This window comes from Staurois parvus, unplaced genomic scaffold, assembly GCF_062004578.1.
Source record: "Staurois parvus isolate SC_StPar_1 unplaced genomic scaffold, SC_StPar_1.0 ptg000186l, whole genome shotgun sequence".
In the NCBI taxonomy this organism is placed as follows: domain Eukaryota; kingdom Metazoa; phylum Chordata; class Amphibia; order Anura; family Ranidae; genus Staurois; species Staurois parvus.
Genome location: NW_028317982.1, coordinates 847,748 through 863,003, shown reverse-complemented (window position 1 = coordinate 863,003; position 15,256 = coordinate 847,748). Strand labels below are relative to the sequence as shown.

Genomic DNA, 15,256 nt, shown 5'->3' with positions numbered 1-15,256 from the left:
CCACAGGCTAAGGGCTCATTCATATGTGCAGCATGGACTGATGATCCTCTGAAAAACTATCCATGTTCGGATCGCTTTTCAGAAATGTTTGACAGGCAGTTCCATTCATGTCTATTGGGACACAGTGCCAGCACAGGCACAGCTGCTGTTTCCAGATTAAAAACTGTACAGGTGTGGGTGCACGGCCCCAAATGCAGTCAAAGTGCATTCAAGACAGTGCACCCATACCCACATGGCTGTGAAATTGGGAACAGCAGCTGTATCCATGCAGTCACTGTGTCCCAATTGACATGAAGACCTGTGCATTCCCGTGCAGGTAAACACTAGCCTAGTGCGTGTGTACATTGTACTAAGACCGTGTGAATGAAAATGAACACTGGAACGTTATTTCAAGGGTTCCATTATGTTAAAAGAATGAAAAAGAATGTGGTAAGCATATGGAGAGACACTCCCGAAATGAAGATGAAAGAGAGCCGGAAGCTCCATCTTCCACAATAAATGGGATTAATTTAGGAGTGGTACAAAATACAGGGCTTATGCATTTCACCCATTGGCTCTGCCTAAGGCTACACACCAAAAGATGCAAGCCCTGTATTTTGCACCACACCTGGATTAATAAATGTATTTACTGTGGAAGATCGAGCTGCCGGATTTCTTTCATCTACATGTTTGGAGGACACTGCAAGTCAGTGCACCGAACGCTCACCACCTTGGTGAAATACAGCAGGTGTTTTCTACTACATTTAGACACTCCCAAAAGTGTCAGATTCTGCACAGACTCCAGCCAGCAAAACCTGTTGATCACAGAAGAAATAGATCATTACAATTATTCCTAACAAGTACAGCTTTAAAGCCCCATTCATATATCACATAGCGGGAAGCCACGTTCCTGCAGCCCATTCCTTTTTGTTGCCCAAAAGAAGCTCCTGCTCCTTTTTGGGTGATTACCTTTGCTACATTTTAAAAGGTTTTGCTATGATTACCGCATGATCCTGCTGTGTGCTGCATTTAGAGTGTTGTGCAGGGATTGCTGGGCAGAAACTAGGTGATTTTCCCTGCGATTCCAAATCAAGTGTGAATGGGGTCTGACTGACAGAATAAAGTTTAGCAAACAAGTCACTTAAACGTTTAGATCTCAACTCTGACTTAAGTAAACCTTAAAAGACCAGGGCAGAAAGCGATGGGAGAGATCTCCAACGCAGACACAGAGAAACATACATTTTGACCATGTTTGAAAAAGTCTCCAGTGGGGTCAGAATCATAAACTGAAACTTCAATTTTCCCTACTATAGCCAAAACGAAAAAAAAAAAAAGTGGATTTAACATGCACTAAGTTGTGCCTAAAGTGAAAAGGTGTGAATGGGCATTTGAATCCCATCAGACCTCAGTGCCTCCCAGGTACATCAAAACAAAACCTTACATTTTTTACAGTTAATTTTCCTTGTAAAGCAGCAATGGCAGGGATAGAAAAGAATGTCCCCTGCCAGCATGCTGCAGATAAGGGATCGTGCCCACTAAATAGAAGCAGTGGTCTTTTCAGCATGGGCTCTGGCAAAATCTAAGCGGGCTTTTTTGTGCATGGGCTTTAGGAGAGGCTTCCTTCACGGACGACACCTATGCATGCCATTCCTCTACATTGTATGCCATATTGTGTCAATCACCCCAGTTTGGCTTCCTACTTCTTTAGCTAACTGCAGTGAACTTGCATGGCGATTTTCTTCAACCCTTCTCATCAGATGACGCGCCTGTTGAGGTGTTGGACAGCCTGGACATCTCTGTGAGGTGGTTACAGTTCCATCTTTGTTAAATTTTTGTATCACTTTTTCTACAGTATTTTGACTGTTGTGTAAAGCTTTGCTGATCTTTTTATTCTTTTGTAAAGAAATTATTTTCTTTCTCAGGCCTTGTGACATTTATCTTCTATGTGGTACCATTGCTGGTAAGGGGTTTTCTTTGTTAAGTAACGCCCTTTTATAATCAACTATCTGCTGGACAGTGAATGAATAATTAGATCCACCTGTAGTTGAATTCTTATTAATTAGGATTTTGTTGCCTAAAATTTAGCTTTGCTAAACTTTCATTGGGGTGTATTCCTTTTTGCATCATGGTGTTGAATTAATTTGTTGGGAAAAATACATTTTTGTGTGTGCAAATTAACAAATCTTGTTTGCAATCAATGGCCCGCATTTGTGGGAGTATTTTGTAGTATAGTGTCCCATAGAAAATGTTGACTCTGAAAGAAAAGTAAAGGTTTTCTGACAAAACTGTTGGGGTGTACTCATTTATGCTGAGCACTGTCGCAGGGGTCCCACTCTGCAGAATGCTGGTAGGAGACAGGCTATAACTGCTTTAGAAAGAAAAGGAACTGTAAGACATTGAATACCTTTTTCTTTGATACACTAGAATTGTCAGGGCAGGAGCTGTAGAATGGACAGGCAGGCCTAATGGCAGGGTCACGCACCGACTGATGACAACCACCACCCACAAACCGCAGTCCCTCAGGGCGCAGAGTCTAAGCCCCAGGCTGCCCTTCACCAGGGCCCCTGATGGTGGGGATGGCTTGACGCAGCCAGGGACCAAGTTGCGGCCCCCGAGTAACCCCAGCTGCGGTAATGGCCGCCGCCAATGGCGTATAGCTGGTAGGAACCAGATAAGAACGATAGCGTAGTCGGACAGGCCGAGTCGATAACAGCGGGACAGACAGTACAGAACGGTAGACAAGAATACACGGGTCACAAGCCGGGTTCAGCAATGGGAGGTCAGATAAAGGGATAAGGCTGAGAATAGTCTTAGACAAAGCCGAGTCAGTTTCCAGGAGAGCCACGAGAGTAGAACAAGAGCTTGCAACAACACTATCATAGAGGACACGAATGCAAAGAGCAAGTGCAGACAGCAGGCTTAAATGTGATCAACCACACCCCTCTGGGGGAGGGACCGCAGAGGCCTGAAAGCATAAAAGGCTCCCACCATGCTTTGCAGAAACCCAAGATGGATGCCAGCACATGGAGCAGCATAACCTCTGGGAAAAGGTAGGACCTTGACAAGAATGTATTTAGCTGATTTATACTGAGAGATTGAATTCAGTTTCAAACTTCCTGGCCTTCACCATCCTCTAAAACCCTGAGTCTGCAAACATGTCGCCCAAGGTATTTGTTGGTTTTCACACCTTTTCTCATTACAGCTCTACTAACACATACAGTATATGAGCATAGAAAATAGATTGTACAAGAAAGAGTTATGTAAGAATAGACTGCAGATTTTATGGTAGACTGGTTGGAAAACTGACATGCCAAGCTACGGTGGTGGAACTAAAGTAGGTGCCTGTTAGGTATTTGCCAGTACCGTTACTGAAGCCTCCTGGCTACGAAGGAAGCTGTGCTCTGGTGCAGATTGGTTTTGCTGAGGATGAATGTTGACCACAAGATAACATGTCAGGGTTCTCTAGGGTCAGCTTCAATAGGGGGAGCTTGCACACAATAACAATGGCTGGTGGTGTTTCTGGTCTAACATTAACCCCTATACTAATTTCATGGCATTAAACCCCATATGACTTACTCCCTGTCCTCATGGAAGTCTACAGCCATCTCCACTCCAGCTGGCTGAAAAACAAATCTTGTAAATATACCGTCCTGTATTTATAAAACAAGCAACATAAAACAGCAAGGTATGCAATACATATTTAAAATGCAATACGCGCTGCCATATATAAATATTGAGAGTAGCTGCTAACACCCTATCCTCTCCTCATGAGTGAAAAATCAGTAAATAATGTTATAGATGGTGTAGCGCTACAAACATATACCAGGTAGAACAGGAACAAAAACTTGTTCATTAGAATATATAAAACCGCCAAGGGAACACTCACGTTTGGGCAGAAAGTACAAAGCGTTTAGATGTCATCCCACATGGGTGTACTGATAATCCTCTAGTGCACTAAGATGGCGCCGGACCGGAAGTGCGTCACCGCGTTGCTTTGTCACGTCTACGCGTTACGCCACGCCCCTCATTATCATCCTGATGAAGCTACAAGGGGCGTGGCGTAACGCGTAGACGCCATCTTAGTGCACCAGAGGATTATCAGTACACCCATGTGGGATGACATCTAAACGCTTTGTTCTTTCTGCCCAAACGTGAGTGTTCACTTGGCGGTTTTATATATTCTAATAAACAAGTCATACAGGTTTACACTATGGAGGATTTTCTGTGTTCTCATTCCATGACTTCATGAATATATATGTGTATACTGGTACTGGCTCGTGGAGGACAAGTGGAAGGTGGAGGTGTTATTATAGGAGCCTGTGGTGTATCCTCTAGCCTGGAGAGAGTTGTGAGGTAACCTCTAACCTGGAGAGAGCAAGCAGAATCTGGGGTGATCCGCAAGGCATTTTGGCCCCTGGGGGCCGCAGGGGGAAGGTGAGCAGGCACACTAGACATTTTGGATTCTCACCTATCACCTACACTGGCGAGAGGAGCATGTTTTGATTAGAGTTTGTGGTGTGCCTAACACTACGTTTATGGACATTATCATCACACATTTGTGTGCCATGTACACTGCTTTTTATTGATATTTTGCACCTTAATTATCACGCACATATATCCCTATATAGGGAATCATTTATTGCCACAGTATTGTCACCATCATCTATACACCACGTTCCAAATTATTATGCAAATTCCATTTAAGTGTCACAAAGATGAAATATTTTGTTTTTCAGTTTAACTCATGGATGGCATTGTGTGTCAGGGCTCTTTTGATCACTGAAAACAATCTCGGACACCTGGGATAATTAGATTGGCCGGTGAGCCCAATTTAAGGAAAAACTACTAAAGGAAGGTGTTCCACATTATTAAGCAGAGCACCATTTTCAAGCAATATGGGGAAGAAAAAGGATCTCTCTGCTGCCAAAAAGAGTGAAATAGTTCAATGCCTTGGACGAGGTATGAAAACATTAGATATTTCACGAAAACGTAAGCGTTATCATCGCACTATTAAGAGATTTGTGGCTGATTCAGAGCACAGACGGGTTGGTGCAGATAAAGGCACATTGAGGAAGATTTCTGCCAGATTCATGCATCGGATCAAGAGAGCAGCTGCTAAAATACCATTACATAGCAGCAAACAGATATTTGAAACTGCTGGTGCCTCTGGAATCCCACAGACATCAAGGTGTAGATTCCTCCAGAGTCTTGCAACTGTGCATACACCTTCTATTCGGCCACCAATAACCAATGCTCACAAGCAGAAATGGCTGCATTGGGCAGAAAAATACATGAAGACTAATTTTCAAACAGTCCTGTTCACTGATAAGTGCTGTGCAACCCTGGATGGTCCAGATGGATGGAGTAGTGGATGGTTGGTGGACGGCCACCCTGTTCCAACAAGGCTGCGACGTCAGCAAGGCGGTGGTGGAGTCATGTTTTGGGCCGGAATGATGGCAACAGAGCTGGTCGGCCCCTTTAGAGCCCCTGAAGGTGTAAAGATGACCTCTGCAAAGTATGTGAAGTTAATGACTGACCATTTTCTTCCCTGGTACAGAAGGAAGAACTATGCTTTCCGTAATAAAATCATCTTCATGCATGACAATGCACCATCTCATGCTGCAAAGAATACCTCTGCATCAATGGCTGTTATGGGGATAAAAGGAGAGAAAGTCATGGTGTGGCATCCATCCTCCCCTGACCTCAATCCTATTGAGAACCTTTGGAGCATCCTCAAGCAAAAGATCTATGAGGGTGGGAGGAAGTTTACATCCAAACAGCAGCTCTGGGAGGCTATTCTGACATCTTGCAAACAAATTCAAGCAGAAACTGTCCAAAAACTCACAAGTTCAATGGATGCAAGACTTGTGAAGCTGCTATCAAATAAGGGGTCCTATGTTAAAATGTAACGTGACCTGTTCAAATGTTTAAAAAGTTAAAATGTTGTTAAAAGTTTGATTGAAATAGCTTTTGATTTCAGTAAGTATGCTGCAAACACAACAAATGACAATTTTCAGTTCTTTACAACCTATAAAGTGTTTTGAAACTTACTGTGCATAATAATTTGGAACAGTGCATTGGAAGTGTTTTATGTTTAAAAAAAATACTGTTATTAGGAGGTTTGTCAATAAAATTTGAATTGTACTCTTAATAGTTGATAAAATGAGAATTATGCTGACTGTAATTTACATCAATTATTTAGGTAAATGAGAAATATATCATTTGCATAATAATTTGGAACACAGTGTATTTATTCAAGCACTTTATGTATATATGACATTTGTTTTGGCTTACAGAGCCAAATTTGTTCCTGTTATACCTGGTATATGTTTGTAGCGCTGCACCATCTATAACATTATTTAAGGTATGCAATACTTTACTTTAGTAGCAGCTTAGCCACTGACGTTTGTTAACATGGAAGGTACAGAGCATCTCTGTGCATTATAGTGTGATTCAAAAAGGATGGTGCAAAAGTAAAGCTGATTTATTCATATCGGAATGAACCTAACACAAGTTTATTAACATGAAAAGACACGTTAAGTGTCCAAGTTTTATCTCTGCACTACAAATGTTCAACGTGAGCCTCACTGGTGGCGCGACATGAGGGCCAAAAGTAAACATCTTAAATGCAATGACGAAGATACTGCCACTGGTTGCTCCTACCTGGACATGATTACAGAATGGCTTCCAGAGGAAGATCTGCCCAACCTAGTCTTTCAGTAGTATATTGAAAGAGAAAAATGGGGGGACCATCAGGTGGCAGAAGGTCATACCCCAACCCATACCATAGCGCCACCTCCTTATTTATAGATAATTAAAACAAACATTTCTAATGGACTTTCTCGGCACAAAAACTCGGTACCCAAAAGATATAACCAATTTTGCTTTATTAACATATCACTTTAAAACATATCTTGTATATCATTTTTTAAAAATCACATTGAACACTTGAAACACAGCTGATCCCCCACAACCAACCAACCATACATGACTGATTCCAAAAAGAAGTTGAGTGACGATAGTACAAACAGTAGATTTCTTTTAGAAGGTGAGGATTATTCAAGCTGTGTGACAGATGCCCAACATGTTTTGCGACTGGAGTCGCTTCTTCGGGGGGCTAGCAACGCATCTGAAGATGATAAATAGACTTGAGCAATATACATGTATATGAATTCAAACAAAAGTTACAACATAGGTAGCACTTATAAACATTTACATAGTTAACCAGTGTGCATTGCGGTTGGTTGGTTAGTTGGTTGGTTGGTTGTGGGGGATCAGCTGTGTTTCAAGTGTGCAATGTGATTTTTTAAAAATTACATACAAGATATGTTTTAAAGTGATATATTAATAAAACAAAATTGGTTTTATCTTCTGTCTACCGAGTTTTTGTGCCTAGAAAGTCCATTAGAAATTTTTGTTTTCATTATTTAGTCTTTCAGCAGGATGGCACAACTCCTCATTTCCACTTGATACCCTACCAGAACGCTGGATCAGCCATTCAGGAAAGAACAATTCACCAATGGCGTTCTGGCCTCCGTGGTCGCCAGACCTAACACCCTGCAACTTATTTCTGTGGGAGTACACCAATGACTTGGTGTATGTCTTCACCAATCCACAGGACCTGAATGACCTGAGACGGCGCATCACAGAAGCAGTGAAGTCAATTTCGAGGAAATGCTGGTACAAGTCTGAACAGAGTTGGAGTACCATCTTGACATCTATTGTGTCACCATCGGGGATCATGTTGAACATCTGTAATGCAGTGATAAATCTTGGACAGGTAATGTGTCTCTTCATGTTAATATAGTTGTGTTAGGTTCATTCAGCTTTACTTTTGCACCATCCTTTTTTAATCACACTGTAAAACCAGTAAATACAAAAATGGCAATAGGTGATATTTATAAAAACTAGCAGATACTATTTCTGCATTGTACTAAATGGACACGTTTACTAATTAATTTTGCTGCAAAACAGCATTAAGTGTGCAGTTGTGCATTATGAATACGGGCATACATCCTTGATGTATCTACATGTGAATAAATCAACACATGCCCTTCAGAAAAAAAGATCATACTTTGGGGAAAAACAATAGACAACGCTCAGAACTTGCCTGGCTTTCAACCGACACTAGCATGATAAATGTCCCCTGAAATATATATCAGGGCTCAGTGAGCTGTGTGAAAGATGTTGGCATAGCACACATGAATGTCTGTCATAAAACGCCCGAGTACTGAGAACATGGAAAAGTAGAACATGTCTCAGGAGAAAGGTGCAAATGTGAAGCAACATGTAGAAGAACACCATTACCAGGGAGCAGACAGCTTAGTGTGCTAGGTCAAATAAATATATGTAAAGGAATAGAACCATGGAGCCCCATCTCTAAAATAACTTAGAATAATAATATTGTTAATATTATTATTAATAATAATAATATGTTAAGCAGTACTCTAGAGCCCATTAAATTGTTCTTAAAAAGAGTGCCCTGCAGTGCAAAATATAATACAGCTTTCACTGCAGTCTTTCATTCTGAAGTTGTCCCCTACAAAAGGTCCACTCCGTCCAGCTGCTGTCACCGATCTTCAGTGTACAGTGTCACCATCATCATTCATACCACTTTCTGTAAGCTCAGGATGTTATGTACATACCCATGGGTGACCAGTATTCCTGCATTAAATAATGTGTGATTGCCGCTCTGCCCAAGAGGAAGGACATCTCACCTCCAGGCAAGGATACATGGCATTACTGAACTGAGCAGAACAGCCGCAGATTAAAATGTACATGGACTTTTTTTTTACATAAATGTGGGGTGTAGGGGGTCAACAAAAAATGGAGACAGATGTTAAACTTTGAAGCCAAAGCTAGCAAGCATGGAGTGCCAGCCAAGACACTACACTGTTTAACCATAGGATGTAAAGTCGGGATTGAGGTAGTGTGCCTATACTTCACCATTGGAAAATTGATGATCCTTCTAAAGCTGGCCATGTACCAGTAAAATTTTATTCGAAAAAGGCTTGTTTTCTGAACGTTTTTTCTATTTTCTAATTGTTAGTGGGGTCAAACTGTAATGACAAATGATGAAAATTTGAGAGAGCAGTATGGAAAATTTTCTGTAACAAATAAAATTCTGTAAAAGTGGTATACATTCAGGAAAAATCATACATATTTTAACATGTACATTTTAGGCACAAAATAAACCTTTCTGGATGAAATTTTAAGAGCTTAGTTGGCTCAGTCATGGCAAGATCCAATGCTTTGATGAAAGTGGTTTCTGAATTTCCTTATAAACACTCAAACAAAATTCTACTGGCGTATGGTCAGCTTAAAACGGTAGTAAAGTCTTCCTGCTAGAATCAGAAAATGAGCCCCCCGCAGGCTTAAGTTATTACGTACTAGTATGTGCCACATGCTAGTACATTATGACAGACTTGCCTACAAATGGGGCCCCCCAGCGCTGCACTGACACGGCTCTCTCTGATCCCATGGGCTTCCAACTTCACCTGGTCTTCCTTCCGACTTTCATATCCCCCTCCCTTCCTTTCTAGACCCTATTCTATCTACCCTGTGAAAGGAAGATGCATACACTTACCTATTCTTAGAGCAATCCAGCGCAGTCATATGCTCGCTCCAGCGACCAGCTTCAGTGTAGCGGTGGGACAGCTGACAACAGATTCCCCATACCAAGTCTATGAATAACGTCATTGCCCAGGCTCTGCAGCCATTGTTGGCAATCTCTCCTCTTCACAGAAGCCGGTCGCTGGAGAAATCATGTGACCAGATCGGATCGCTATCAGAATAGGTAAGTATACAAATCTTTCTTTCTAGCTTAGTTAGGATTAGGCTGACTTCCACTTTAAATAATAAGTATTACATTATTATGCCTTATACCTTAGCTGCTCCCTTATAAAGATGCCATTTTATGTATTCCGGTGTTAACACGTTTTCTTTAAACCCTTCCCACCCAGCCCCGTCACCCCCTGAACTGTGCTATTACGCTCTTGGACTGGGAAGGCTCACCTGACCATGTGACCACTAGAATTGAATGTCAGAGACCAGCTCTCGATCATTACCAGATCAGGAGCTGTGTTTGACAGCTCAGTCACTGTGTGTGGAGCGTGCAGTGAGCATGATCTCAGCACAGGAAAGCTACGAATGCATATGTATGAAGTGTGGATGGTAAAGTCCACCCCCTTTGCCACCACACATATATATACGTGGCAAGAAGTTAAAGAAGAACCTTTAATAAGAACTCAGTTATACCAGCATTCTCAACTCAGCACTGCCCACCCTCCTGTAAAGCTAGACATACACTGAGAGAATTTTGGCCAATTCCTAATGAACACTCCGAAATTCAAACGATGGGTAGCCCGATTGGCACTACTCCTTCCAATAATCTTCAAGTGAAAAATAGAAGTCAGGTAAAAATTTGTTGGCCAAACAGTGCTTGCATTCAATCAGATGCAGGCACTTTTCAGGAATTTTAAAAGCCAGTGGCACTGACTGTCAGAATCAGGAGCATGAGATTCGTCCATCAGTGCAGTTTTTGCTGACTGTCAGAATCGGGAGCAGAAGATTCGTCCATCAGTGCAGTTTTTGCTGACTTGCAGAATCGGGAGCAGAAGATTCGTCCATCAATGCAGTTTTTGCTGACTGTCAGAATCGGGAGCAGAAGATTCGTCCATCAGTGCAGTTTTTTCTGTCAGCATTGGGAGTGGAAGATTCGTCCATCAGTGCAGTTTTTGCATGGATGGAGATATATGTTTAATTTCTTCTGTTTGGCCTACAGGCTGAATGAAGGAAGTCTGTGGATGTATGGTCAACTTTGAAGACATGTTCTTCACTTGCCAGAAGGGCAATTACTCAAAGGGGAAACGGTATTTTAAGGCTATTGCTAAATAAAATCAGTGGTACATGGCTAAAAAGAAAAAATGTAAGATGCCACCAGCGGAGAACACTTCCACTGCATACGTTCCATAGATTAAGTAAAACTATATGAATCTATAATTAGCCTCCTTCGGTGGAGTGAAACGCGTTAGATTTATCGTACCAGGTAGATTTTGTGACTCAATCCTTTTGGTTTCAATAAACTCATATTGGCTTTTATGGTGAGCAGCTCTCTTTTGTGAATAATCTGTTGAATGTTCGACGGCTCACGAATGCGGAGAGTCTGCTCCTGCAAAGGGAGAGAGGACAGAAACCTACTGCCTGTAGTGGAGTACAAGTTCGTCAAACACAGTGATAGATTAAATAAGAGTTGCCCTTTAAGAATGGCATTGTTACTCATCGTGGATACAGTGTGCCAAGTTCATTCCCTTTCGAAAATACGGTCATATAATCTTCTCTTGCTCCATGATCTTGATTATTAAGGTGCATCTTGAATGGCACAGATCTGACACAGCGCATCAATCCCATACTGCTGCTTTGACTCAGAGTTCACAATCCTATTAGCAGCATGACAACTATGAAAGAAGTCAGAAAATAGAGAGAGAAATCCTGTGACCGGCTGGTAGGGAATAGCTATCTGGATGCCTCCGGGGGGTCTCAAAGGATGGCTTCCCTGACGGAAAAGCTGCAAAAACTAATAAATGTATTTCTAAGCTGCAAATAGAAGAATGTTATCCGCATTCTGAATAGGTGGGTAAAAAAAAATACAAATTGGGATAACTAAGAAGCAGGGATCAACAGCTCTGCTACTTTACAGGTCAGTTAACTAGTGGCTGAACTATAGAAACCACTCAGCACTCGAGGCAATAGAATGGCTCCAGGGCTGCTGTAAGACTGGAGTGTGCCTGGGGCAATGAAAACCAGATCCACCCTTATAATTCCGAGGGCTATTTACAAGGCAAAACAAACTCCTTCAGAGCTCAAGATTCAGTCAAATTTATTTAAGCGGAATCATAAAAAATGCTAGATTTTGTTTTGTGTAGTGAAGTTTTTCAGCTTCTTTTTCATCCTTTGTTGTATATCACTGCTGCAGATTTCCTGCAGCCTCTTTGCAGTCATTTCCTGTCCACAAGCACTCCAGCTGTGGCTGCATGACATTTCACAGAGTTAGTTTTCTGATAGTAACAACAGTGGACCATTTATACGTAATGTGTCTTAAAACGGCCACTTGCAGTCTTCATCAGAAGGTCAAGTGACGGGTTGATAATGCAGAACAACTGAGAGACATGGACACAGCGTTGTCACCGTAAGGCGGGCCATACAGGAGTCATTTTTTTTTTGTTCAACGAAAGAAAATTACTCAATTTCCCTGACCACACACTTGATGCGGATGGTGGAATCCCTCCCACGGTGCTATTGTATTCTGATGGCAGGGAGGCTTCCCTGCCATCGGAATACACTATAGCCAGCAGCAGTGATCGAGACAAAAATTTCTAACCGACTGGTTTTACACAAGTCAATCAATTGATCGACTTTTGTACAACCAGCCTGCTCATACATGGACTAAAATTTGTCCACTTCAGCAATTTCAATCTAGCAGCCGGCGTAACAAGAAGTGTCGGAAAAAAGATAAAAAGGACTTTTGAATTTATATTAAGGGCTGGTTCACACCATGCCTGCAGCGGAATTGCACAGGAACACACTGTGCATTCCTACGCAATTCAAATTGCATGTAAAATGCAGTACAATTGCAGTCTGCAGCAAACGACGATAAAAAGTTAACGACACCCCAAACGCAAATGTAGTGCATTTGCCCACACCTATTCATGAAGGTAAGAAATCTTCTGTGTGCTGCTCCCCCCACAGCCCTCCCCAATACTCTCCTGAGCCCCCTCGTGATCCAGCAATGTGCATGGGAGGATCAGCTGTCCCGGGACTCTCTTTGCAAAACTGTTGCATAGAGCAGGTAAGTATAATATGTTATTTTTAGCTGAACCTTTAATATCAGTTTAATGCCGTCTGTATGCATACATGTGTACCAGATATGTGTGCAGTGCTCTGATCTAATGCATGTAGAGATGTAGAACACAGCGAGAGCAAGCATATAGAGGAAACTCACAAAATGAATTCACAGGTCCTGGCAGCACAGGGGTACAGAGAGAACAGGAATATAGCAGCATGGCCAGGGGCCTATTGAATATTGAAGCTACAAGGAGAAAATTAAAAAAAAAAAGTTTATTTGCACGCAAGATGTTTTTTTTATCTGATTTAAGGGGAAACAGGGGACTTAATGCCACTTTACAACAGAACTTTAGATATAAAACAGAAAAGAATGCAATAATGTACTGTATTTTTACATGCAACTAGTGGAAGTACATAAATCTGTCTTCATATCAGCTTCCTGTCATCCTCTATAAAGCAGAACTCAGACTGGGGGAAGAAGGGGCAGCCCTTGGAGCCTCTGCTTCTTGAACATGTGCTGATAGAAGGAAAGTGATAACCTAAGGAGTCTGTTTCTGCTCCTTTGCACACAGACTTAGGTTTGAGAGGTAATCATACTGTACTGCCTAACAGCAGTAAAGAAAATCGGGTCAACAACCTGGCTGAGCAGTCTAGCAGGGCTGCGCAATTGCCAAGACTGGATGATTAGGAATTCAAATCCTTTGATAGCCGATGTGTATATTATTCTTTATTTTATTCATTACTATGGTCTGCATACCTGGGATTGGGGTGCAGCACGTTTAAATAGAGCTCTCTTCATCCATGTTGGGATCAGAGAAAACACGGAGTGAGTCCACAGACTGTCAGATGCAGCAGAAGTAACAAAGGCTTCATCCCGAAACATTCTTTGCTGTAAACACAGATCTGAAATTTAAATGATAAAATTATTTTTGTTATTTTTGGTACACGTACATTTTAAAATAACTTCAGGCGATAGTCTACCCCATTTGCTGCCAGAGCGATTTTTGTGGGTTTTTTTTTTTTGCACACATTTAAAAAGTCATTTTAGGCCTGAAGAATATTTAAAACTCCTAAAACATTACACCAATCAGCCCTAACATTATATCCACCGACCATAACATGACCACCCACCTAATATTGAGTAGGTCCCACTTTTGCTGCCCTTCATCCAATCTGTGTTTGATCGGCTGCCTTGGAGGACAGAGGAGAGATCAGGGCTCTAATATAGACCCCAGACCTCTTAATAAAGAGTACCTGTCACTGCCCAAGCTATCACAAGGAATGTTTTTCAACCCTTGTGATGGCAATAAAGTTGAAGAAAAAAAAAAGTAAATGTAAACAGTGATTGTATTGTATTGTATTGTGAGTTATTACCAGAAACTGACAGTGAGAGCAATAAATATAAAGCTCACGCTTAGGGTTCACACATTAGCGGTGAAGCACATGGCATTTGATTCACAGAGGAACCGCACCGTATTCCTGTGAAAAATCACATGCGATTTCAGTGCGGTGCAATTTGAGCCATACATTTTGTATGGCTCAGATTGCACCACATAACCAATATAGTGCAGGGCCCTTTTTTTGGTCAGCACCAGAATCAGATCGCATGGGTATTCACACCCATGCGATCTGATTCTGCACATCGCACCGCGTTTTGCGAACTGATTTTGGGGTGTTGTTAACTTAAAATACACACCCGCAGTGGTTTGCATGAACGGGGTGCGATTGTGATGCGGAGCGGAAATCGCACTGAAACCAGTGCGAATTCCGCACTGTATTAGTGTGAACCCAGGCTCAACTCTAAAAAAAAATGGTAACTTGTACAGGCTTTTAAAGCGTCGCCTATGAAGATTTTGTATTGTATTTCCATCCTGATTATAAATTATATCCCAAACACTTAACACTTTTTTTGTTAAAGAACTATTATTCTCATCTAATGTGCGAAATATATGTGATATCCATATAATCTTCACTAACTGTGCCTTACTTAGTGTTCTTTCCATATTTACCCATTTCTTTCCCTTGTGATTTAATTGTCCAATCTAAATCTCCTGATATAATCACCGCTAAATAATATTTCTGAAAATTAGGCAACCCCAATCCCCCATTCCTTTTTACCCTACACAATACATCATGTCTAATTCTTGGTTTATTTGCCCATATAAACCTGAGTATCATCTTCTTTATCACCCCAAAGAAAGACCCTGGTAGGTTTGTTGGGGGCATGTGAAATTTATAAAGGATTTTTGGGACTATCACCACCTTTACTAGGTTTATACAACCTATCCATGAAGCTCCTCCCTTTGAATGTCTCCCCAGCTCGTCCTTTATTTCATTTATTAAAGGGATGTAATTTTTCTGGTATATGCTTTTTGTTGAAGGGGTTAATTTTATTCCCAAATATTTTCAGATTTGACAGCTCGCCATATTGTTT

General features: G+C 41.5%; 1 protein-coding gene across 2 annotated transcripts in view; it reads right to left on the bottom strand.

The window, feature by feature from the left end:
* Nucleotides 1–15,256, bottom strand: part of EVC2 (EvC ciliary complex subunit 2) — a 212,080-nt gene that overhangs the window by 169,897 nt on the left and 26,927 nt on the right. For both annotated transcript variants that reach the window (XM_089677395.1, XM_089677396.1), the window contains exon 3: nucleotides 13,580–13,725. In XM_089677395.1, coding sequence (XP_089533521.1) covers nucleotides 13,580–13,725 — 146 coding nt within the window. The remainder of the gene's footprint in view (nucleotides 1–13,579; nucleotides 13,726–15,256) is intronic.